Below are 27,802 nucleotides of genomic sequence, written 5' to 3' on the forward strand. Positions count from 1 at the left end.
TCGCTACTGATGACTGACAAATGTTGTTAGATTACAAAGGCAGTGGTCATGACCCACTTAGTTCATTATCTGGGAATTCACGCCCGGCGAATGAAAGAAGTAATCTTCAGGGAACTGATCCGCAGAACTTGGCGATGAGACACGACACCTCGTGGTCGGCCAGTTCTTGAATCCGACGTCTCTGCTCTCCCTTAACAGGGACAAGATTACTTTTCATTACGCTCCTCAGAAAAGGGGCCGAAAACAGCTGCGCGTCGAATTAATAACACGTCCAGCTGAAACGTATTTGTGGAATTTATTATAGCCCCGATGCTTTTCGACGTCAGCACTAAAACCCAGAAACGCAGGTCACTCAATATTATATGGATATCTACATTAATAGACTGTTTACGAGTACGCATAACTTATAAAGTTATCAGTAGTGACGCTAGATGACTGAATGCAACACATGTTCTATTTTACAAGTGCTGCTAACATTACGCGGCTTTTAGAAGTGTATAAACGAGAAGGCAATAACCGGGTGGGTAAAACTTAATGAGAAACGAAGACATGAAGGAAAACATTCCTCGTTGAATTTCAACGGGCCTTTTGCACTGGAACGTTTCTCTTCAGGGCGGGTGGACTCGGAATTGACAGTGTTGAGTTATCGTTGGGAATTCGACCGCAACTACTGAGCGATGCCCGAACCAACACAAAAATTATACGAATTTAAGTTAAATTTGTTAATGTACTTATAAATTATAAAGTAACGCTGGCACGTGTCTTGATCCACGCAAACACTTAGATGACAACAGCACCCACTATTAAAATAATAGACAATTTATCAGAGGTCAATGACCCACGAGCATTGACACAGATGACCACAACTGCATGTATGGGCATGGTAATAGAAAGTCTCACACAGCCGTTTGTTAACCCGACACTGCTACACTGCGCAAGCTATTGTTCAAAATATGAACCAACTTCTCCTGCTTTAAATAATTACCACTGCAAGCATTTAAATTAAACTTAATTGGATTAACACCTTGTCTAGGTGTAAGCACTTTCTTTGTTGGGAATAAGAGCGAAGGGAAGTACAGTCGGCACAGAAAATGCTTAACAACCGTTCACACGCCACTCCACAACAGCTGGCTGATTATTTGGTAGAGCATAAAGCAACCATTGTCACTGCCACTTATGAGGAAGAACAATTCTTCTTACCTGGTCACGGTACGTTAAACCGAAGACGCACGCATGGAACGACACGTCCGTTGTCATAAGTCGCATTTAATTAATGTACTTAAAACCCAGTGCGAAAATAACACGCCCCTTTCTAAAAATAATAATAGGCATGATTGCAAGACTGAAGATGTCCATTTATAAACTTCTCACTAAAATTAAAACATATCATAATTAGAGTTATTTAAAAAGGCGTGGCCCAATCAGCGCTGGACGGCAAGTGAGAATTAAAATTCATAAACGGGGCTCCTAGGCGTCCCCCTGCGCCACGTAATTTGGTAGAGTGTTCAATTTTATGTTTATGGTCACGAACGCGTGGAAGTTACGTTTCGCACGCTGCATGAGTCTTCGTTAAACGTCTACATGATACGTACAAACTTTCAATTTGATATGGCTTTCGAGGTTCATCAATGGTTGAAAAATAATGATTCGATTAAATAACATGATTTCTGTATTACTCGACGTTACACACTCAAATTTTATAATGTGGGGTAAAGCAACTAGTAAAAGGTACTCTCCTAACAAATACAAATATGTAAGACTTGAGGTTATCACAGCGGTGAGTATGAAGATTTCCGTCTTCTGGGTTGTTGCGCTGTGTAGTCTGGTCGATGTTAACCAACGTTTCAGAGGTCATACTGCCTCCGTCATCAGGGCGATGAGTATGAAGATTTCTGACTTCTGGGTTGTTGCGCTGTGTAGTCTGGTCGATGTTTACCAACGTTTCAGAGGTCATACTGCCTCCGTCATCAGGGCGATGATTCATCGCCCTGATGACGGAGGCAGTATGACCTCTGAAACGTTGGTTAACATCGACCAGACTACACAGCGCAACAACCCAGAAGACGGAAATCTTCAAATACAAATATGTGTTGGCAAAACATCTCCTTCACAGAATTATATCATAAAAGTTATTAATCCATTTTCCGCTGTTCAACAATTTTCATTTTACAGATGCAAATTTATTTGTAGTTTAATTAACAACGCTGTGAGAGGCTAGCAAAATATAACGTCAATGATCGGATCCATGACAACGACAGTTAAGGATGGCCAATTTTCAAAACTAGATCTGAACACAGGATCTCCCGAATACGAAGGAGTGCTAACGACGTTTGGTGGGTTAATATTAAAAATGGCAGATATGTTAGGAGAAATATTATGCGAAGGTGTGGAGTAGAATCAGGGGATTCAAGGGTCTTTTCAACGCAATAGACCTGTTTCCGGTTTTATAAGGCAGGATATTTTTTGGCCGCCTGAGCAACTATCAACTTTCAAAGGATGACACGACACCATGGGTTCAAGTAGAAGGTCGCAATACTGAAATTAAAAGGAACAAGAAACGTGTACGAAACTTCATGTTATGCGTTTTAAAGTTGTTTCACACGGACAGACGGACAGTTTTAGTAAACTAAAGACCTAAAAAATGGAAAGGTCACTGCGTGTGTAGATGGATCCCAGACGTAAAATACAATAAGCCGAGTCTCATCACGAACAGCGGATAAATGCTCGAGATTTTACATGCCTTGTTGCCAGTGTTTTACAAACAAAACGTTGGAGCAGAAGCAGCTTAAGATAATGTTATTCAGATCGTTGGGTAATGAAGAATTCAAGTGACCGGAGTAAATTAATAAAAAAACAACATGAGAATGTTGTTGTAATGAATAATGAATTCGAATACCAGAGACTTGCTCTGAACACGATCGAAACATTTTATTTTTACAGTTACACACAACTCCAGAACAATGAAACAACTAAAATATACCGTCAGCAAGGATTCAAACCATGTTCATAAATCAAACTATGTGTAGGCCATTTAATTTACGTTTTCCTCAGGGTTTTGGTGAAAAATTTATATTACATCAAAATGTACAGTAACTTGAGTATCTACAGACTTATTGATAAAAAAACACAAAACAAGATAAAAAAGCAGAATTCGAAGTAGGGTACAGCCGTGTTTAAGAAAAGGTGTCTGTAAATGCCACTGTTCCTCAACACGAAAATAAAAACTGAGAACACACCAATACGCTATATCACAGAAGTGATCCAAACAAGTATTGATGTATCCTAATGGTTTGGCCTCAGTCTTTCCTTTTAGGGAAGATGCCTGTAAATTGATAGCTCTGCATTCCGAATGGCTCATAAAACATAAGAGACGGAGTGTAGCAGGACCTAGGAGTGGCTAAATAGCAGCAGAAACTCGTCACCATAGCCCGAAGAAATAGGCAAATGTTTTTGCAAGGTCTGACCACTGTTTAACGTGTGTCTAGGTTTCTTATGCAATTACGGTGAGTGTAGCAACACTGTTCCTACTTCCGCGTTAAGTACATGCCGGCATGTATGTGTGTGAGTCTGTAGTTACATATCTTAAGCACGTTTGCATATTTCAAATGTGGTATTTTAAAGTATTATAAGTAGTGTAGTTTTGACCTATTCGTTTTCAACCCTACTTATCACTTTTATTCCTACGAATAAAACACAGCTACAATCTTGACATTTTAAATCTCGCACCCACGATGAAAAATTAAGAGACGATCTGAAAATACTCCCTACCATTCATTTCGGACACTATTAACTTCCCACCTCTTGTCTTCAATACCTTTACCTGTTTTGTGTAAGTAAACTTGGTCTTACGCCCACACATGAGCGGTGCACATAGCACGCATGAAGGAAATAAGAATTGAACTTAATATTTTAGCACGAGAACATGAAGGAACCGCATGGGAGACCTAGGCAAAATGTGGATAATAATATTAGAACAGATCCTAAACACGGTACAAATGGATTCATCTGGTTGAAGATAGAAGCCCCTTTTGATTATAGCATTAAAATTTTAGTTTCCCATAATAAAATAACCTACTATTCTGTTATAAATCTTAAACTTTCTTCTTTCACTCTATAAGACGTCATTTTTTGTCATTTTTAAATCGGCAGGTTCTTAAACACTGACAACTTAGAGGGTTTGAGGAAGATCACGAAAACTTCCGCCACGTTGGTCGTGGATCCAGCCAAGACTCGAACTAGGTACATTCCGAATACAATTCGCATACTAATAGCCTCAGGAAACGTCTTCGGTTTCAAGAATTAACATTAGCATGTGGAAATATATTTTTACTCAAGTGGACACGCCTCTAAACCCAAGGCTCAACAAGCCAGAAGTGGACCCAGCAGTACGAAGTAAATTCACGTACAGATCGGTGTATATGACGTGAATAGATAAATATCGAGAATCCAGCCACGCCTTATATGAATTCAAGCTTAAAACACACGGGCCGTGAATGATAATACGCAACAAGCTACGGAATTCATTTCAATGAACACTGTTTGGTATTAGACCTGCGTACTGCACCTCTTTCCTGAATGCAAGCTTTGTAGGCCCTATGAGCATTATTTCGTGTCGTTAGCTGATGCCTCTAGCAAACAACATAATCATCACTCGCCCTAGAAAACAATTTCCTGTGTTATCAGAGGTTTTGGTAACAAAGAAATAGCAAAGTAAAGTAAAGTTTGTCCCACTATACGCCATGTAGGCGCTTGGGGGGAGTGGAGGTATAGCTCCTCTCTTCCTTGACCCCGGCACTAGATGGGGGTGAGTGGTCAGCATCACGCACCGGCCGGCTTTACCCCCGGGAAAGGACCCCGGTACCCATTGTAGAGGAGGCTGGGTGGGCCCCAGAGCCGGTCTGGACACAGAGGCTAGAGGAAAAATCCTCTGCCCCCATCGGGGATCGAACCCCGGTCGTCCAGCCCGTAGCTAGTCACTATACTGACTGAGCTATCCCAAGCACTATACTGACTGAGCTAGCCTAAGCAGTTGAGGTAGTATAGTTAAATAAGAATCAATCAATCGATGTCATTTCGCCTTGAATACTCACTTCCCACCCTCCATCACTATCAAAGTCCGTTAGAGTCGCTTTACCCTAATATGACACAGCGTGTGGCCAGTGACTGATTGAACAGTTTACCCTGCAGCCTGTAATATGGAGTCTGCTAACTGGAGCCTTGTTTTGTTCTGTATAACTACAGAGGCATTGTTCTCTTGTTTACGGGTCAATAAATTTGATTCGGAAGATATGAACTGCCGGAGCGTAGCCGTGAAATGGTAGCAATTCTAATTTGATGTGTATAAACTATTTATATTTGAATATCAGCAGCTTCGTTCATACATACGAGTACAAAATGCAGATTAACACGGGCCCTTTTATATAACGCAGATACGAGGTCAACAGTTCGTTTCATACGGCACCATTAAAACGCTTAGTAACTCAGGCTACGAGTTACTGGATTTAATATTCATTTTGCAGCCCAGAAGTGGGTACTTGGTATTTTAGTGGTTATAAGAGCGGGCCTTCAAGACTAGTAACAAAAGAAATTTATTGTTTTAACATCTCATTATGCCAGAACACATAAAAGAGAGGAGGCCGTGAGGTGTGTGCGGATACATAACAGATGTGCCACGTCCCAATGTAAATACATCTCCACATGTTGCGGTTTCCTTGCGGATCGCTTAGAGTTTCCGGACGCATGAAAGCAGTAGCCGGAACAAAACTGAGCGTTTCGCCTACGACACTAGTTTTCTGGTAGAAGAAAACAAAAATATACATACATAATTACCAGCATGGGAGGTACAAAGTACCCCAGCTGGGAAAACGTGTTTACAGTGTGGACAGTTTCTGCTCCCTTATCTGTTACCCCTCCCATCCCTCAGATACCACATATTTCTAATGGAAGTGGAACGCACAGATTCTTCCCGACTTCCGTGCATTGCATTTCATTGCCGGGTTATATATTTACATTAAATCTGCCCAAATACGACATTAACACACAACTACGTAGTGCTGAATTTCTTAACGGCAAAGTACGTTTAAGATTTGAGGGTTACACGGCGGTGTGGATAATCATGATCTAGGTTTTGACGCCGTGTAGACTCGCCGGAAGGGGGGAAGGGCTTTCCCTTCTTATAACCCTATACAAATCTCTCCACTTTCTAGCATCGCCACTTAAACCCTGAAGATGGAGGCAGTTTCTCCGAAACAATGGCACCTACCGACGAGACCAGACGGCGCCAAAACTCCTTTTAATATAGCGACAAATTAAAAACAGACTTATAAAAAGTACCTGTTCTCTGTACGCTTATTGAGGACCACCCAGTTGATAATACGTTGCGCTTAAATCCACAATAAGCCTTCATTATCTCAGAACTGTCGACTCACGGCCGGTTGAAATCATTGAAAGAGGCCTTACCTGTGTAACTCCTAATCTTCTGATAGACTGATGATTTTAATCAGGTAAAAAGTGCGCCTAAGTAATTGACAGATCCTTCTTAGACGTACTCAGACTTTAACCTGAAGTCGTATTATCGCTACAACAACAGCTCCTCTCGAGAGCTCTATTCTGAAGCATCTTAATCCGCTAAAGGTGAGCTTTTCCTTAAGGTTCAGTCTGCCTGCAATTTCCATCCTCATTTTTCTCTAAAATGTGGAATCCTTCGAGGTGAATTCCAAACCTACGTCGTGTCTGAGTGTCTCGCTTCTTCCCTTGTGCAAGTGTCAATATTAACACTCGGTCCTGGTTTATTTAAAGATTATGTCAGCATTTCAGATTACATGGCGCCGAAAACTATGGTGACCAGTGAACAATGAATTAGAATGGATATGGAAAGAAGCTGCCGTGGCTTAATTTAAGGTACCATATAAACATTTAACCGGATGGACTGAGGAAAACAGCGAAACATCTCACCCAGAATAGCCGGTCTTCGGGGTGTGATTTGAACGGGGGACCTCCCAAATATGAATTGTCGGCAAACAGCTGATTATTATATAGCCCTGATAAAGGGGGCAGTAAACGCCTCCGAAACATGAAACATCTGTCAATATCTACCAGACTACAAGCAGCAACATTCCAGAACCGTCAGAACCTATAATCTCAACTGATTACAAATAATCTGCTTAGTGCGGACGTGAGCCACTGCTCTCGACAGTGACGAAACGAAAAAGTGACGAAATTATATTCTCTTTTTTTTTCCCACAACCCGGCGTTCAAACGCGTCGACGTGTTCAACTAGTTACAAGTTTACTTTTCGGTATCTGGTGAAATCGAACAAGACAGCTAAAAAAAATACGAATTTTCACTCGTCGGCCTTGATTTGTCATTCTTCACGGACAAGCAGAGGAATGGGTTTGTTGGGGCCTTGAAAATAAACAGTAATATTTAATATTATCATACAAAATCAAGTCACAAACACAAATTATCAGACAAGACATTAAAAACGCGGCATTACTAAGACGAGTATTATTTTAAACTGAAATTATGGGGGGGGGGGGGTTAATGAGCAGCGGAACGCGATGTCACAGCGAGTAGCCTCACTAGTCTGATTGTTATTCAAAACTAATACGTGAAGTCAGTAGCGTGTTTTAAATAAACTGCCGTGGCGTTTCTATGAATTATCTTCTTTTATAATCGAGTCGATAAAGAAAGGATAAGTGAGTGCGTCTCAAAGTCAGGTAATCGTGGAGAATTCTACGTTCAACCCTTAAAAAGCGGTTCCCGCTTTTAATAATAAGTATCTCTGCACTTTGGATTTTGTAATTACGGATTTCGTATGATTCTCACTGTAAACAGTGGTTATTTCCTCCAACACCGTTAACGAGTTGGTCTCTGAGATAGTGAAGTGTTGTTTTCTTTGCGGTACGGACTAATTCCTTAAATATTATTCAGACGAGTTTCGACTTCAAAGGTAATAAGTAATATACATCCGTGTTCTTCTCGCCACTTTTAACAGCGTCTGGCCTAACTCCCTTTTTAGTAACACCGCACTACTTACGAAATTCAATTTACGGCCTTGGGTCGCTCATGCTCTACTCTCATTGTTCGAATTCCTGTTGACACATGCAAGTTTTTCCACCTTCCTCTGTTACCTTGTGATGCCTTACAGGCATACACGCCTTGCTGGTCCGTCATCAAAGGATCAAACCGCGTGTCGAAAAGGTTCACTATCTCCGAGTATTGAAGTGGAACAGACTTCAGGGTCTAATCCGAAAAAAAAAAAAAAGTTGCGTTCACAACAATAAGGAAGCTGTGTTCACAAGACTACCGCCTCCTCAGAGGCGTTCAAGCCAATCTCAGTTCTTGCATATAAATGTAAATATGTAGTGTTTTATCTTGTTTTATATCTGAAATGTAGTCTTTGTGGCAGGCCATCTCCTGCAAAGGTTAAGAAAAAATTAACAACAATCTAAATAGGCCTATTGTTTGTCACAAAACTAAAACAATTACAACGGCTCAATGAACAGTAGCGGCCATCACTGATCAACTTTCTGACGCGAACAGACTGTACACCCCTTCCCAGTTATGGCTCATTCTGAAGTGGGTTTTCGTGCATGTACAGCCCGTTTTAAATTTATCTCAAACTACGTAAAACTGTCCCAAGCTTCTGTATCACATTCAAAGACAACTATAAAAAATCAAATTGCTAATACGATAATATACCCAACTTCTTTCAATGCCTACACTTCTTAGCCTGTTTTGTTTTCTTACAACAGGGATTGCTCTGTTCTACGTAGTTCATAGCAGACCCTACACAATATTTTAAAACGGAAGGCCTTCCCGATAACAATCGACTATCACACCAATTTTTACTGTCCACGTGTCTTACATCTTGTGACGAAACAAGTGAGGTACACGTCGCCCTTCAGGAGATAACATTCACTCAAATGAGAAACGGATTCCTCGAGGTTCATCGCCATAAACACAAAGCTCAATCCATTTCATACGCTTCGAAGCAATTTAATTAAGATTCGATTTAATAATAACGAGCAGTCTCACCAACACGTCTGTCGGAGAGCAACATTATAAAAAAAACCGGGTTACCTAAAGCCAAATCCGAAATATTTACCGTTTGCGGCTGTCACCTACATCCAATCAAATATCACATGTCTGTGTTGCTATATTAGTAGTCTTATCAAAATAAATGTCACAGTTTAGTTCGGATTCAATTTACCCCTTTGAATCAAGTTCACGTAAATAACATTGAAAAATTCATCCCGCGCCCTATTCACCTTTTACAAAAGATCAACTGGTTAACTTCACTCAAAAAATAATAAAATGCCCATAAAATACACTCCAGTGGATAAAATTCATAGTTTTATTGTCTCCCATCGCCACGGTGACTCAAAGCTCAGACTACACGACGCAACATCCCAGAAGACAGCGCAGTGAAAACCTAAAATCATATAAGTTGTAATAAGAACGTCTACTCTGAAGATAAAGATGGCCTTTCCTATGTGATGCTGGGTCGTGTACTCGGGTAAATGACTTGACATTTCACTGGAACTTCCTGCCTCATCATCAGGGCGATTTTAGAGATTAAATTGGCAAAAATCAGCAATCCTATACGAAAGAATAAAAATTGTTGCTGAAAGTTAATGCGATTAATTTTGACATCAAAGAATCTGGACTCAATTCAAAACGCGTAATCGTGACAGTTTATATAGGAAGTTCCCTTCCCAGAGGTTTATTTTGGCTACCACTACATGACAGTTAATTTTCTATCAGTAGGTCACGTAAACGAGCTGCGAAATAAATCTGGAGAACTGAGAGGCTTTTCTCTCTATCTCTCCCCTTTTTTTTTTCTTGTTTAAATCTACTGAATTATGGTACATCGGCCATGACAAAGCTTTTTCTACATTACGTTCGTGTTACTCATCACTGTCAACAAAACACTCGTACGAAACGTATAATTATAATCTACAGACGTTCACAAAACTTTCTTCTAGTGCGATTACACATTGCAGCAATTAATTCTGAAGAATTCGAACCTTTAAAATGTGGAAACAAATTAAGACGCCTACCTCACATGATTCTGCATTTACGCCTGCGGTGTATTTGTGGGTCTCGTAAGATTCTCACACCATTAAATATTTACGATTTGTGATGGAGAAGAAGCGTTTTCTTTGAGGTAGGAACTGCGTGTTTTAAAAGTTATTTAGAAGAGCAGAAAACCAAATTGAACTTCTCTGAACCGTCTACCGATTGCCAGCCCAAAGTCCTCCATTCAGTTATCAGAAGGACAAGCGGGCAATTACTGGGAACCTTCTAAGAAACTGATGCTGTACCTCCGACTAGAAATAAAATGTCACATTTCCCTTTCGCTTTTTCGCTTCGAAGGAACTTTTGAGGGAGGAGTGACGCACAGTGGCGTAGGCTACTACTTTCTTTCCTTCGCGCTCTGCAGAAGCTCTTCCGGTGAGCAACCAGAACCGAAGCGAACTCACTCACCGGGTGTCTCGCAGCTGCTGCCACCGCCACCGCCGCTGCGTTCATTCCTGCGGTCGGGTACATCTTATGTCAGCAGCGCATCTTACTGCTGCCCGCCCCCCGACCACCGCCTCCTCCCGCCGCCGCCGACGCAGGGGTGCTGCTTCGACTACTGTAACTATTATTGCTGCTGCTACTGTGCCGGGCCCTCCGTGGTCCTGCAGAGGCGCTGGAACTGCTGCTGGAACTGGCACTAGCTTGAGACGCGGCTGTTATACCCCCGCCTCCACCCCCACGGTCGTGGTGACTCGTCAACCCCAAGAAGCCCGCGGTTGAAGATGAGTTGCTGGCTGCAGCATTGACCAGTCGAAACCATACACTTTGCTGCAGGTGTCCCTCCAGCTTTTTACACGAACACCGGGGGGGGCCAAGCTAACAAATCTTTGTCGTCGCGTACGTTAATAGTTGAAAACTTGATCGATCTCTCACCAGCGGTTATCAGAACACCAACTCCGATTATCAAAATATTAGCAACACACGAAAACACAAAACTGAACCAAACACATCCGTACTCGTGAGAAAAAAAAATACACGGTTTCTTTCTAATACATCACACAAAAAACTGTATTACTACCGAGGTTCCACCTAAAAAAATACCCGAAAAAATATTCACAGATCCATACGATTCACACTGAAACAAAAATATATGCAAGTAAACCAAGAACGAAACGCTGTTAAGAGTAACACTGATCTCCCTGTACACTGCTGAAGAAATAATCCTTTTGAGAGATGTGTCTCGCTGCCACCAGTAGCTTTTGTGAGGCACAGAAGGGAATCCAGGGAGCTAAACGCCGCGCGCCAACCTGTCTCTAGCTCACTCACTGTGCCACTGCTAGTTCGCTGGTACTGTGCGCTCGCAAGTCCACCTAGCGCAGTCGCCTCCCCTCCCCACCGCCCCACAGGCCGCGTCGACCATCCCCTCGGGCTCCCGGCACACAACCGCCACACACACACACACACACTCACACCCTCCCCAACGCCACCACTGCCAAACCTACCCCATACACGTTACACGGCTAAAACTCACTCCTGCATGATGATTCCCTATACCTTGTTCTCTTCCTTTTTTTTCCCCCAAAAAAAGACTAAAAAACGCTCAACACAAAATGGCCGCCCACCCTTCTTGCTCCTGCAAAACTCTACTACACCCGAATAGCACAAAAGGTTTTTCTTACCCTCTCGCAAATACTCTTCACTGATTTCCCTTTCCAAATATGGCAGCCATATCAGGCGTCCCCCCCCCCCACCGGGTCCTCACCCGGCACCCCACCCCTTACGTTCGTCGGATTGCCAGTATCACCCTACAACGCTGGCGCTGTCCTGCCTTCAAGAGGCATAGGACTCCACGTGGAGTAAAGTCGTGAAGGGATCCTTAGCATAAATATACTCATCAGAATAGGCCCTCTCCGCCAATAGCAGACCGAGTCTGAACCCACTTCACCAATAGAAAGCGCGCTATCTCTCTCACCGCCGCTAGACTCGGCATGAACGGAGCTCTCGAAGGGCGGGGACACTTTTCAAGGAATACCAATGGAAGGCTGGCAGAGACCAATCCGTGGCCGTTCTTTGCGTTTCGTTGCTTGGCAACCGCGAGTGTAGTGAGTTTGACGGCTCCATATCGAGTCCACGTGGACTGGACGCCGCACAGAGAAAGTGCGAGACAGCCGTGGCCCATCTGCACAGGGGGAGGAACAAATACAACAGCAACAAAGAATTGGAGTGCAACTTCACTGGTTTTGGGGCTCTGGGGGGGGGGGGGTAAAAGGGACGTTTTCATTTCAAGGCTTGCTGGAAGGCGACGCCGCGAAACAACAACAAGGCGTCCATACGTTTTACCATGTGCACTAGAACAGGATTCGCTGCACCGGAATTTTGGCACTAATGATTACGCTTATTATACACGGCTCAATGTTGCGTTTTAGCCGTCTGAAGCCAAAGATCGTCTAAATAATATCTAAGAATTCAGTCTGTACCTCAAAGAAAACACAAAATCTTCACTACCATTACAAAGATCAAATGGTTAATGCTATTTGAAGACAAATTATATACATATAATCATGACGAGATCATTTCTGTGGCAGTAATCTGGTGAAAGTCTACGCAAAATTAGATCTTCTAATAGTAGTAGTGATACATCTAACAGGCTTACTGCAAGTCTCTTGATTATAAGTGTGGAATTCGCGTATTTTAACTGTGACAGAATAATTCGCTAATTCATATTAGACCTACTGCGATATCGTAAGACAATCAAAATCTCCTGCTTACGTCCTGATGCAAAGAATTTAAGTCCACAAAAGAATTATTATCAGAAAACTATTAACTACCGTTATTAAAGTTACTTATCGATACACATTCATGACAGACTTTTCTCTAGAGCAGTCATACAATGACATTTATTTCAATTCAGATACAAGATTTAGTATTCATTACCTACAGATATATCTGATAAAAATGTTCATGAAATGATAAGGTATTAGCTAGTATTAAGATTAAATTATTCTACCTAACAGTCGAATATCTGCGTCAAATGTGATAAAAATATACTGTACTGAATTTTTTTTTTAATATAATTTGTATGACTGGTCTGTTGCCCGATGATAGCTCGCAATTTGCCAGTCTGGTAAACGACTGAGCGTGACAAATAGGTCAACCCTCTTGATTTCACAAGTATTCAGAAGAGAGTCCGTGCATTTAAAACGAATTTTTTCATCGAACTTAAAAGTTTGTTTCCAATATCTGCAAAATCCTCCCATGTGGCCCTGTCCTACACCAGTACAGTCCAGTCCACTCTTCTACACCCATTTCTCAAAGATCCATTTTAATATTTTTCTTAAACTACATCACTGTCCTTCAGGTTCTCCTATTGGAACTTTGAATATTATACTTTTCACTTTTACTACACGTGCTATATACAGCATTGGTGATTTAAGTACAATTTATAAACCACATTTTCTTATCCTCTCCCACACCAATGATTTTCAACAACTTCTGACACATTCCCTTAATCTAATCACTTTTACTGTGAGTCGACGGCTTTCATCAACATACACTGCACCAACAACGTGTTCCTGTTAAATGATGAGCTCAGAACACATTCTTATTTCATTGTCATTACCATTCTTTTATATAACGCTGTTTTTTACTATGTAGTTAACTGATTAAGCTGTCTTCTGGGATGTTTCGGCATGCAGTGTGGTAGACCTGACCGACGTTTCAGATGAGTTTGTTGATGGAGGCACTAATGTCCTCTGAAACGTCGGTCATTATATACCAGGACACAGCCTGTGGCGCAACATCCCAGAAGACAGTCGCATTCATGATCTTCGCCGTCAGAACCTGAAATCTCATTCAAGATTAATATGTTTTTATTTTGTTCTAAAAATTAGCCTATTACTTAAAATCAAGTAGTTTAGAACAAGCCTAAACATCAGGCCTGTAATTGCAAACCCAAATGACAGACTAGCAAAATTCAGCAAGGAAATAATATTCAGGCTTTTCTATTTTACAGTTTTTCTGTCCTAACATAAACAGGCATAAAAGTACGTCATACCTTGAGATGGTATCTGATAAATCTTCAGTCCGTCCACAAAGTGTTTATAATGACCATTTCTTAGCATAGGAAGTTTGCTTTAAAAATTACTTGTTTTGAGAGAACAGTGAGTTCACAAAATGCTGAATGGAGCCCACAAGCGAGTGGGTTTTTTGGGTTTTCTTTGCAGGTTTCTACTTTACGACACACACACAGGGCTTGAGGTTCAAGGAAAAGTTAGTATGTTTTGTTTGCCATTTGAGCAGACCATCATCGCCAGTTCTTCGTCTGAAGCCTATTATTTGTTCTATCGTTAGTAAAACCGAGGTAGGAAAGACAAGATTCTTTCTTTTAACATTCAACAAACAATAAGGATTACTAGAAACAAAACAATTTTTTTAATTTTTGGTAAATATCTACGTTTCAGTGTTCGAACATAGTGCGAATTTTTCAAACATTGAAAGTTAAAAATTCCACGTCACAATTTAACTGTTTGTTATTAGTGAAATAATTTTAGTAACGCGGGTTGCTTACTTGTTCAACGTCACGGCACGTACCGGTCCCTGGTATTTCTAAAAGAAACATCTGGTCCCTGTGAACTTCCATTTCGAACATGTAACAAGGATTCAGGACAGAAAATAGTTATTTTAAGGTGGAATATACATAAAGTAGCTAGTAAGAAACATTAAATTAATAAAAAAAAATGTGGTTGACGCTTTAAATTTTAAATCATTACTAGAAACAAGGCGAGGAGAGTGGGAGAAAAATGCTAATGTTCCAAGATCAAAACCTTGAGGGGAAAAAAAAACTTCATGTTGGATTAATCTTTTCTGTATACAACTTTTCAAAACGAGTTTTTAACAGACGAAAAAGTCGGCGACGGTCTCCTACAACTTGAAACCCATTATTTATCCGACATTTGTAAATTACGCACAGGGCACACCTTGTGTATAGCTCCAATGCTGCTGGAAAGTGAAGTCAGGCTACCAGCCAGACTGGATTGCTACAACATAAGAACTGTTGGTTTCCCTCGCTTGCTCGGTTTGTGCCCCCCCCCCCCCCAACGTCGCCACTTAGGTTGGAAAGATAATTAGGTGAGCACGCAGCCAGGCAGGTTTCAAGCCAGGTCAGGCTGGCTGTCTGTCTGTCTGTCTGTCTATCTGTAGGAGTGCGAGCGATGTACTGTGTGTAGCAACCATGTTGAACAGCTGTAGAGGTCGAAGTTGTACCAGGAGGGAGGGTGGGAAACTAAAGAGAGGAACACAGAGAGAGCAAGACGACGGAGATGAGAGAATGTTGCCCTCTCTTACACTGCAGAAACACCAACCTGCATTTACGTGAGTTGGCTCTGTCACTTCTGCAGAGCTGCTCTCTCGCTGTCCCCTACCCTTACATTTTAATTAAAATAGTCTCCAGAGTAATGGCTAATTCAGTTGCGCCGTCAGAATGTATATATTCTAAGTCTATTTGGATCTGACACCCAACTTTTCCGTCAGAACCTACACATTTTAAAGTATCAGATAACCGCATAATCATAACTTCACATGCAAGTCACTTCATTTTTTGTCAATTCGAAAACAGGAAAGAAAAAAACTAGATTTTAGTTGAAACAGACGTAGAAATTAAATGGCTGTCACTCATCGCCCTGATTATGGAGGCAGAAAGTACCTCTGAAACGTTTGTAAACTTCTACCAGACTACACGGCGCTACAACCCAGAAGATAGCCACCTTCGGACTCACCACCGGGAAAACCTAAAATCCTACTCGTAACATGTTTTGGTTCTAGAAAAAATACCATTTGCTGTTGAAGGTACTTTTGCAGACAGTTCAGAGTAATGTGCAAAGCTTGTGTAAACTTCGTAGTACTGTGGGCTGAAGCTTCTTACTTTCGCAAGTGCACGCAGTTCAACAAAACCAGTCCAGATGACTTCGCCCCCTGCCCGATATCAGGGCGTGACCCTAGGACAGAAACTTGCGATAACGCAGCAGCCAACTTAGGCCTGCCAATAACTTACCAGTAATTGGCACTCGCCTTGTTATGCTTTGTTTAAGACAACTTGATGATAAATTGTACTCTTTTCTTCGCCTGCGTGAGTGCGTGTGTACGACAGGCGTGCGTTAAACCCTGATGACGAATAGCGGCAGTTGGCGTTTCTGCAGTGTGTCGCTTGCCTCCCGCACTGTGGGTGAGAAGATCTGACTGCAGGCAGGAGGTTGGTTGGTTGGTTGGTGGAGCCACAGGCCCGCTCGGACTGGCGGTCACGATAGCAGACCGTCGGCCCGAACCAGAAGTGCGGCCGATGTGTGGCAAAACTGAAGCGGGCTAAAGCCCTACTACGCCTCGATCATTCCGCAAGACAAAGTAGCACCGAGACAGGAGAGAACCCGCTCGTGGAAATGTCTATAGGTTTTAGATATGGACAGAATGGATATCATCATGTGTATAAGCAGTGGTAATAGCTTCTATCTTCTGCAAACAAAATGTCATAATGATGAGAAGTTATTTCATTCAAGCCCTTGAAATGAGAGGTCGACAAAGGATCGTTCTGTTTCTCAAGCAGTTTCAGAGAAAACGTTGGCGATGTGACCTGCACAAAGATTAATCTTGGGCGGACCATGCTCTGTCACGTGGACAGAAACCCCGCTTCAAGACACAGCGCTCAGCATCCCAGCAAGAAGCCGCAGTTCGCATTATAAATCTGATAACAAACATCAAGTCTCATGGAAAGAAAGCTTGTATTGAAAAACTATTATCCTATACTATTCAACAGTTTACGCGAATTAGATTTTATACGGAAGATTTAGTATGAGTGAAATCGCGTTCGGTTGACGAACTTCATTATAAAAGCTCGTATTAGCGAAATTTCGGGATGGGAATTTTCGTTAAACGAATACTGACGGTTCACAGGTCTACCTGAAGAAATTAAGTCTGCTAACCTATCAATTGGCGTGTCCTTCATACTTTCATGCCTCAAATCAAACATCATGATAACTTAACATGCGACAGAAGCAGACTAACAATCACTGCTGTCATCTTTATGTCAAGCGAAGACACACAAACACATTTAAAACACTTACAAAACACTCTAAAATATCACGTGTCTGTAACGCACTCGTAAGATATCGGTTGCCTCCTGGAATACTCCAACGCGTTCCTTGTAGCAACTGAACATAGAGACCTGGGGCTTTTAGCAGCCTGTTTCTTAATTCACACGTGTCAGATCCGTAAATTATCTAGGCATTTTATGAAATGATATATTAGGAATCGATACAAACATTTGAATATAGAATCTATTTGATCCGTATAGGTCAATTATAAGCCTTAAGATATACGACACATCAAACAAAAATCTGTATAGGACAGAAATACGGACCTTAATAAAGTCTACAGATTCTGTTAAATATGTCTGGATACGTTCAATAATTAACAAAATGATAATTGAGGGAAAATATTTTTTTGGCTGTACTGTATGCATCTAGCGCGTACTGACTGACTCCCTTATCTCATCCTCCTTTAATTGATCATCCTAATTACGTATGGGAAGATTACAAATTACAAAGCTCCTAATTACGCAGTTTTCTTCAGCTCCGTTTGCCCCTTTTACATCGAAACATCTTTCATGGAAAACTATTCTGTCTCTTTCCTTCCACTTATGTGATACCAATTTTTTCACACTCATACAAGACAACAGGAAAAATTTCAGTCCTGTATATTCTATTGTTTTGCTAGCATATACCACAGTTAATCAGCTCCTAAATGCTTCGTGAATGTAATTTTGTCTTGTTACATTCGTTTCAAAATATTTTAACCCTACAACATTTTTAGAAGGATTTATTAGCTACATAAAGACCAATGTGGTATAACAAATAGCAAGTAATGAATGCACAACATAAACCTATGCATATTCTACATCGAAGTACACACGTGCGAACAAATAGCACGTATTTCATGCTGTTTATGCACGTAATGAGGCTGCAAATGTGTACCACAACTGACGTATAATAACAGAATGGACATGCACCTCTGTCCTGAAACAGCCTTAGCTTCATAATACTAATACTGTGTGTGGCGTTATATGATCATTACAAATGTGGCTCTCCATTAGAAAATTTCATCACGATCAATCCACTGAATCTCTGTCACGTGTAGTTAGTTACTGGCCATAGTCGGCACAGGAAAACACTCGCTCTCTAGCAACGTTGCACTGACAAGTCTATTATACTATTTGCGATTACGAAATTGATGACTAATGAAATTTTCATGTGGTACGAATCATTATAATACGATCAAGCCGAGCTCCAATGTTACAGAACAGAATGACTACAGTCAAATTATTCGCTGGTACCAGCTTACCCAGTAATAAGAAGACACGGGGAGGAATCAAGTACGTATACGTGCCCATTCTTCATCCTCTTAATTCGTCTTTCAACATAAAATTATATCGCAATATAATGTAATAGCTAATAACTACAATTTATGCAAAGTCGAACTCCAATATACACTGACAACAGAATACAGACAAAAATTGCTTTCGCGCATTATTTTTAGAAATTGAATATTCAATACCTAAGACCTCCGTTTCAAATACCATTACCAACAGAATAATAACAACATTTATTTAAGATATTTAAGGTTCCAATGTCGGTAAATATGTCGATGTTCTTGCCGGTTATGAGGCTGTATGTATTTGTAAGCAGGCAGACACAAGACGTTTCGGGGAACACTGTGTCCATGACCGAAGTGAAGATGGACAGAGAACATTTTCACAGTTAACATTTCATGGATGTGAATTATTCAGTGGATTACTTCAGTGCAAACAAAAGATTAGCATCTCCCTTTCATCATCAGCACCTCCAATATCTGTTATCTGGCTTAACTCTCGAAGCTGTATTAACGACACCTCTCTCGCTTGTCAACATGCCAACATCTTGCGACTGTGCCTTAACACTTAAAACTAAAATTCTTTTATCTAAACAGTCCACAGATTTCTCCATGTATATCTCTTAGATTACGAAAAATACCCACATGTAGTTTCATCAAAACAGAATTCCTAAGTACTAGTTATATATTCCTATTGGCACAAAAATAATAATGTTCTAATGAACAACTCTGGAGATAAGATAATAAAAATCAAAGAACGAATGTTTCATGTGAGTGCAGTCAAATGGAATGATACGGTTACTCTTGAAATACTGAGAAATAGAAGGTACAAGTCAAATGTGGAGTAGAGGCGTCGGGCGTGAATTACTTTCTTTTGTGGTACGCATGTGCCAGTGAAAGTACGACCTCATTCCGCTACGTATTCTGCCGAGGTACATGCGTCTATAAACACGAGACGGTCAAGTTCATTCCAATCTGACACTGGATTCCGTACACGAAATAACAAATTTATACCACTCGACGGGAAATTAAAGGTGAAACTGTGATAGATCTCCAGGCCATTTAAGCAGTCCTTGATGATAAACTTGATACGAGGTGCGATCGGAAGGTTTCCAGACTGCGCGTATAAAAACCCGTACACTTATCTCAGGTATTAAATTCATCCATCACCCTCGAAGTAGTTCCCCTGGGAGTGAACACAACGATCCCAGCGCCGCTGCCAAGCCTGGAAGCATCCCTGGAAATCTTTCTTTGTCAGCCGTGTGACTTCTTCCTCTTCCCAAAGATGAAAATTCAGCTAAAGGGAAGGAGATTTGAGACGATAGAAGAGATTCAGGCAGAATCGCAGATGGTGCTTGACAGGCTGACAAAGAAAGATTTCCAGGGATGCTTCCAGGCTTGGCAGCGGCGCTGGGATCGTTGTGTTCACTCCCAGGGGAACTACGTCGAGGGTGATGGATGAATTTAATACCTGAGATAAGTGTACGGGTTTTTATACGCGCAGTCTTAAAACTTTCCGATCGCACCTCGTACACAAGCCTTCATTTACTGGGAACTGAATGATATTCGTTGCATGTGCAGTGTTAGGTTAGCAGAACCTTTGCCTCGTAGTCTTCGACCCCAGATAGATCACAGAATAACAATTATTCCTTATCGTCTGCCCTCAGTGGATTAGGTTCAAGCTTGTTTCGATTTCGTAAGCATTTTAATGTTGTCCGCATATTTCTGTACCCTTTTGCTTAAGTGCAATATCTATGAGTGTCACTGACCATTCTGTTCTACTGGGTCAACCAGTTATTTGTAATCATCTATTCTCTTATTTACTGAATAAATATTAATCTCCGTCCGTCTATTTCTTCCATTTTTATATATTTGAAGTTGTTTTACATATGTGCGTCGTGTTTAAATAAACTTTTTTGTTGGTGAATGTTTTTGTTGATGTTCTTACATCGGCCTGTAATGCGAATAATTTAATGGAAATGAACATCACTATTAACTGATAAACAACTATAAAAAAGTTGCATATAAGAAATTATGATTAAGTTTTAAGTTTATATAATTTTAATTTTTATACACCTGAAGATGGTTTCTTTAAGAACCGAAACATGTCGTAAGAAAAAGATGTTCTAACTGTAAATCGAATGTTTCGATAATGAACATCACATGATATTTTAATTATCTTAATTTTAAATTTTAATTAGACGGACAAGAATAATTAATTAAATATATATCTTCACAATATAACGCAACTATACCAACTTATGAATTTGCTATTTGTGTTAATTTATTTATAGTATATGTAATAATATGATTCCGTTTCTTCTACGTTCCGTTACATACAATAAAATTGTTAGTTTCTGGTGCAGATTTTCACGGCGGTGAATATGAAGATGGCTGTCTTCTGCGTTGCAACGCCGCCTAGTGGCAGACGTTTACCGACGTTTCGAAAACACGGCGCTAGAACCTAGAAGACAGCCATCGTTATTGATAATTTTTTTATTTCTTCTTGTTCGGGAACGTAACCCGAGGATCTCTCCAGGGACGTAATAATAGTAGAGGGGGCTGCCTTTGTATTAAAACACATCCTACAGACCTGCATCGCGTCTTAACTACAATCAAAATTCAACACAACACAAGATTGATGCGAGAGGTACAGTTTTGCTGACCAACAACCCTAGGCATCAATGAATGAGCAGGTGACTGGGTGGCCTAAAGATCAGTCTTGGCTTCGTGGAGAGAATAATCGAACCTAACCGTAGTTATCCATCACATGGGCTGTCTATTTACTGATATATTCACAACACACGCACACACATAAGCGCGCGCTTATACAGGCTTCGTACACACATGTGGCTCAGTGTCACTTCAAGTGAGAGCTGACAGACATCCAGTTTTAGAGACTAGTCAGTGATACTCTGGGCATGATTAAATAAAAAATTAATAAATAAGACAAGAGATGCGTATATGTAATCAGTTCAACAAAATAACCACGCAGAAACACGAAGGAAAAAATATTTAAGACAGAATGGAACTGAAGCGCTTGCCATCAGGACACCAAATTAAAGAACCTTGATAAAGATTAAAAAAAGAGTTACGCATTAAATCAGGCAAGACGCCAATATACTTTAGCTTGAATGTCGCCGCTAAGAAAAATTAAAATCTAGCTTTAAACCACTTTCGCTCATAAATGCTATGTTGATGACGTCAACATCTAGGATGTAATCGATACAGAACCTCTCTGCTTGGAACTTGGCGCTTTTTTGTTTCATATTTTGTTTGGCATAGTCGAAAACATGCGTTTATCTACACTTTCGCAACAAAGTTGCTGCCACCAGGCAGCGCTTGTATCAGAGTTTATTGCAAGTAACTTTGCCCCTGGTACTTATACATCTCCGTGCTATGAAGACGTATGAGGTAGTGGAGATATAACTCCACTCTTTCTTGACCTCGAAACTGTCTCCAGGTGAGTGATCATTTTCACGCTCCAGCCGTTTAATTTCCAGAAATTCCACTGCCGGGAATCAAACTCGGTCCTCCATCCCGTAGTCTGAGTCAATTCTATGCGAACTTCGTCGAAAAGTTTCTGAACCCTTCGAAGCCGATGCTCGTCTAAATAATGTTTAATAATTCAGTCCGTACCGCAAAGAAAACACAACAATTTATCATTACAAAGATTAACTGGTTATCGCTGTTTAAGGTAGAAATCGCTGGTTACACTGAAAATCATAAGAAACACATAAACTAGAAAAAACTGAGTTACTTATTGTTAAAGTAGGAGGTATATATAGTTACCACTGGGCTTTAAAGTACTTGATTTAATGTGACACAATATATATGGAAGTAGAGGAGTGCAGCTTGGATTCAAGCTTCAAACGTGCAGTCGTGACAAGATATGGCCTACAGGAACCAGAAAATAATTACAGAAACTCGTTGAAGCAATGCAGTTCAATATGTTATTCAAGATATATAACTAAGATTATTCATTTAATGATATGAACAAGAAATACATTTTAATTTTTCCGCTACGAGATTTGTATCAGCAATAAATAACTTCTACCGGACTACAACGTAGAAGACAGCAATCTTCCTTCTCATCGCCGTGATAACTTAAAATTCCACTAAGAAAGTAAGTGGTTTCTTCCATATTAATTCCCCTGTAAAACCTAAGATTATGCATGTACGTACATCGCATTACCTTTTCCCAGAGTCAAATTCCGCTACATCGTCATCATCATGTCTCTAAGACATATTTTAATATTATCACAGTGTCTAGAATCACGTAAATATTTCCTTAGCATGATATTTTCAATGAATTATGTTTTGTCAGTAACTAGTATAGCCACGGTGGTCTAGCGGTTAGAACGCTGGCCTTGTAATCCTGGGGTCTCGGGTTCGATTCCCGGCTGTGCCCGAATTTATAACTTGTGTTGGGCAAGGCCGTGGTCTAGGCAACACGGAGGTTTCCTCCGGGGGCTTCCCCGGTTTCTCCGTGGCATCCCAACAATTAATCCATTCACACACAGAAGAAGGCAATGGCAAACCACTTCTGGATCATCTGCCAAGAACGTATATGAACAGGTCCCAGTCCGAGAAAAGGATGGAAGGATCCTGTTCATATGGACCTGTCGTCAGACAGAACACTAAATAATAATAAGATGAGGTGGTCTAGCGGTTAGAACGCTGGCCTTGTAATCCTGGGGTTTCGGGTTCGATTCCCGGCGGTGCCCGAATCTATAACTTGTGTTGGACAAGGCCGTGGTCTAGGCAACACGGAGTTTTCCTCCGTGGCATCCCAACAATTACTCCATTCACACACAGAAGAAGGCAATGGTAAACCACTTCTGGATCATCTGCCAAGAACGTATATGAACAGGTCCCAGTCCGAGAAGAGAAAAGGATGGAAGGATCCTGTTCATATGGACCTGTCGTCAGACAGAACACTAAATAATAATAAGATGAGGTGGTCTAGCGGTTAGAACGCTGGCCTTGTAATCCTGGGGTCTCGGGTTCGATTCCCGGCTGTGCCCGAATTTATAACTTGTGTTGGGCAAGGCCGTGGTCTAGGCAACACGGAGTTTTCCTCCGGGGGCTTCCCCGGTTTCTCCGTGGCATCCCAACAATTACTCCATTCACACACAGAAGAAGGCAATGGCAAACCACTTCTGGATCATCTGCCACGAACGTATATGAACAGGTCCCAGTCCGAGAAAAGGATGGAAGGATCCTGTTCACATGGACCTGTCGTCAGACAGAACACTAAATAATAAATAAGTAACTAGTAACAAATTAACAAGTAATTGTTACAAGTTGTCTCGGGGCGGATGTTGCCTGTGGGCCACCAGTTTATCTACGCTGGTGTATACAGAAATCCTGGTAACTCACTACGTGACAGGCCTACATATTTCGACGAAGCTAACTCGCAGTTTACAATTTTTTTGTTCCCGCTTTCGAAACTTGTTCACTTAAGCCCATTCAGTCTTCTACCTCAAATGGCATTTGTTAGAAATCAGAAACGAGAGGACGGACGGATAGACATCATGGCGCAACACGACGCTGATAAAGCCTCCACGAACGAACAAGTTTTGAGAAGCGAATGGACGGAACTGACTATTGTTCAAAAGGGATGCTTGAGGGGTGGTTCGGATAAGATACACGATAAATGCTACAGTTCCCCATTTTCCTGTAGCAAGAGAAAAAAAAACTGAGTGCACTAAACGCGTGTTCATACAATGGAATTGCCGGCAAACGTCTCCCTCTCGAGTTGTCCTGGCACATAATACGATAAAGCTTGAAACAATATTTTTCTAAACTATATTATGTTTATGACATGTATTCCAGGTCTCGTATTCAGGTTGTTTCAGGGTAAAATCCTTCCAATTGTTTGTCTACTGTTCTTCAGACACGCTGTACCAAAAATGTGAGATAACTGATGTCACACATTCTTAAATACAATCATATTAAAGTATAAACTAGTGGAACGCAGCGGCAATTACTCGGGACTGGCCGAATTCCTGAAGATTGTCATCTTGACCCTAAAGAAAGTTATAAACATCGCCGAAAGCAAATGCTAAACAACAGTCAATAACTACATACGCTGGAGAGAGGAGAAAAAGAACTGTAGGTCATGACAGCTGCTGGCCAGACGTAGGAAGCAGTGATTTTAGGGTCTGTAATACAAACACAAACTTTAACCTATAAGGCTGAAAATCCTTTAACAGGGTTATCATAGCAACTGTTATAAGTTATTCATAACAGGCAGTCATAAATATTATCCTATTGATATAATAATCCGCGCATGCCACAAACTGTAGGTCTTAAACCTTTGGTCAAATATCAGCTAGAAGACCAGAAATCCTCACTGAGGTTTTTCGCGGTATTACTCAATCGTCCCATCCAAATGCCAGGAAAACACCTTTCGTTAGGAGAGGACCGCTTCCCTTGTAAATCCTTCATAATTTGTTATTGATTAATCATTATATATCCTTTGTATGGTCTACATTTTCTCAGCCTAGTTGTATCTGCGCCTCAGAAACTATTCTATAGCTTTGTTTTTATTTTGTAGTGTTCTGTCTGAGGACAGGTCCATATGAACAGGATCCTTCCATCCTTTTCTCGGACTGGGACCTGTTCATATACGTTCTTGGCAGATGATCCAGAAGTGATTTGCCATTGCCTTCTTCTGTGTGTGAATGGAGTAATTGTTGGGATGCCACGGAGGAAAACTCCGTGTTGCCTAGACCACGGCCTTGCCCAACACAAGTTATAAATTCGGGCACCGCCGGGAATCGAACCCGAGACCCCAGGATTACAAGGCCAGCCTTCTAACCGCTAGACCACCGTGGCACTAGCTTTGTTTAACGGGCCTGATTGCTAGGGCAAACCGAGTCGCCACTTTCCACTCACACTGTACTCTGTTAAGTCTTTATGTTTTAACTCTGAGTTTTGCAATCGTTATGCTCAACATTACACAATTTCGTATATCTCCCTGAACAAACAACTTTCCGCGTTTGATACACCGTCTTCCGTATCAGTCACGTGGTCTCATCAGATTTCGTCAGCAGTGTTTGTCCCGGAAGTGTGGGCCAACAGAAGCGTGTGAGTGATACTTAGCAGAGGGGGAAGAGAGTTTATCCAAAAATCAGGGAAGGAAGTGGAATCTCCACTCGTATTTTCCTTCTTATGCTTTTTAAACACGATGCTGAGCAGTGTCGAAGCACGTACTTCGTTTATCTCTTACTGAATGAGACAAGTGTGCTTTCCATTATCATCACAGATAATAAACCAAATTTATTTTATCACCTTGTTAGTACCGTCTACAACTATTTAGTCATTCTTTTCTCAACAGTGTTCATATCAAAGTTCAGAACATAAGACAGTGTGTGTTTATTTATATACGTTACGTGCCCAAGGTCCTCAAAACCAATATGAATTTATCTGATAACTTGAGACTAAGTTAATCAAACAACGCTTAATGCATTTATCAAGGTTCCATTATCAAACATAATTCGTTATCTGCGAGTCAGGATATAGCTACATCATTGTCTTCCTGAGGGGACATATGGGTACTCAAATGAATTTGTAGAACATGGTCGGTACTACACCAAAATGGATACTTCTTGAAGAAACAGGAATTCAATTGAATTTCACACACGTGCTTACTTCTTCTCAGAAAGTGTACATGATAAGAGCAAATGAAAACATTCATTAAAAGATAAAACGTTTTATATTCTTGTGTTGTCGGATTTATAGTACAGTATTAAATACAGATTTAGACGAAAATAAAATTACAGTGGCACTGAGGAGACATTACAATAGACCAGAGGTTTCCAAACTTTTATACCTTGAAACATTTCATAAATTTCACGCCCCCCTTCCAGAACAGGTGCAAACAGATTTTACATAAAATTTAGCCATTAGTATACAGCACTGTAAGACAACTAAACTGCCTCAACCAAGCAAAGGATGTTAATAATGTTTCTCCATATTTCGTTAAAAATGTTTTTCATACAAACCCCCCCCCCAGAAAACCACTCGCGCCCCACAATTTGGGAACCTCTGCAGTAGACAAATGAGTACGAGAGCCCAAGATTTTGCAATGTGGTCTCAAATATAAACTTGTGGAAGCGACTGTTGTATCCTTAGATCTAGAAATAAACAGGGGTTAAAAACAACACAAAACTTTTTATTTACATAGAATTAAAGGCGTAACCAGGAGAGGCAGAGTGCGAAATGATGATACAAAGATTTGATCTAAGGTTAACTACATGACTGATGACATTGAGAAATAAAAAAAGAGGAATTATATAAATTATATAAATAAATAAATATAAATTAAGCACTTTGGCTTAATATTCTGGATCAGGTGTTCAAATCTCAGCTTGAAGACCGGCTAAGCTGACCGAAGATTTTCGTTTTTATCCTTGGTCTATCAAGGCTCGTTAAACAAACCACAGATAAAATAAATTATAAATTATTACAACCGATAATGTGGTGGCCACTTTAGCGGTATTATCTCAGCATTTGTTGGAGGGACTGAAAAAATGCGAGTCCAGTCCGAGGCTGAAGATCGAACCGCGCGCCCTTCGGATAAGAGACAAATTCTTTACACCTCTACTAACCTGCCTGATTATACATGTAGTCCAAAATCCAATATCATCAAAAGACAGCCACTTCCTTGGACATGTTTTAATCACGCAGAACATGATGTGTGACGTGTTCATGGCATCACGTGAAGTCTACAGTACGACTGAATGTTGTTTGTTTGCCACCATTGCAGTTCTAGCGTGGCCCAGATACTGTTGACTGTAGAAATTATTATGGCATGTAAGACGCAAATGTTTACAATCCATTCCGGTTAATATTAAGAGTAAACCTCGTCTACAGAACGAGAATACCTTAGTTTGCCGGATCAGACCGAGTAGATGATTCCCCTTTGTAACTGAGGACGAAGGAAGTTCCATCCTTTAAAAAGTTATATTTTGAAAGTAATTTTATGAAGCTTCAACTGATGATGGATAAAGCTCACAATCAAATATATCAGAGGCCCTATTTTGTTAACACCATGATCATTCTTGTTTCCAGCTAAAGATGCATCGTCACCATTTTCAATGAACTGTTTCAACTAATCAAATTAATCCAGCGTTAACATGTCTGACGTATCGTAACGATTTCCGGTCCAGATCAGGCTGGATCGCCAATAATCTTTCGTGGGATTTCACAAGGTTTTCCTCAGTAGCGAAGATACTATTTTCTTCTATTGTCTTCTCCTACCAGAATGACTCTCACGTCTCATTCGGCGCTACAAACCTCTGCAGTTGATATAGTATCGTTTTACAAGCGACGAATTTAAAGCGAGAGAGAG

General features: G+C 40.8%; 1 protein-coding gene across 9 annotated transcripts in view; it reads right to left on the reverse strand.

Moving 5' to 3' along the window:
• The window catches only part of LOC110830955 (transducin-like enhancer protein 3), a 324,396-nt gene that overhangs the window by 160,104 nt on the left and 136,490 nt on the right, over window positions 1–27,802 (reverse strand). For 4 of the 9 annotated variants that reach the window (XM_087344869.1, XM_087344867.1, XM_087344866.1 and 1 more), the window contains exon 1: window positions 10,492–11,415. The exons of 1 other annotated variant lie outside the window; for it this stretch is intronic. In XM_087344869.1, the coding sequence (XP_087200995.1) occupies window positions 10,492–10,554 (63 nt within the window). In that variant the 5' untranslated portion in view covers window positions 10,555–11,415. Of the gene's footprint in view, window positions 1–10,491; window positions 11,419–27,802 lie in introns of those variants that run through there. 4 more of the 9 variants (XM_087344864.1, XM_087344862.1, XM_087344861.1 and 1 more) reach the window with 4 other exon arrangements.

The sequence above is a fragment of the Zootermopsis nevadensis genome, unplaced genomic scaffold, assembly GCF_977971745.1.
Source record: "Zootermopsis nevadensis isolate Lab colony 2312 unplaced genomic scaffold, Znev_1.0 Znev_ptg000008l, whole genome shotgun sequence".
NCBI lineage: Eukaryota > Metazoa > Arthropoda > Insecta > Blattodea > Termopsidae > Zootermopsis > Zootermopsis nevadensis.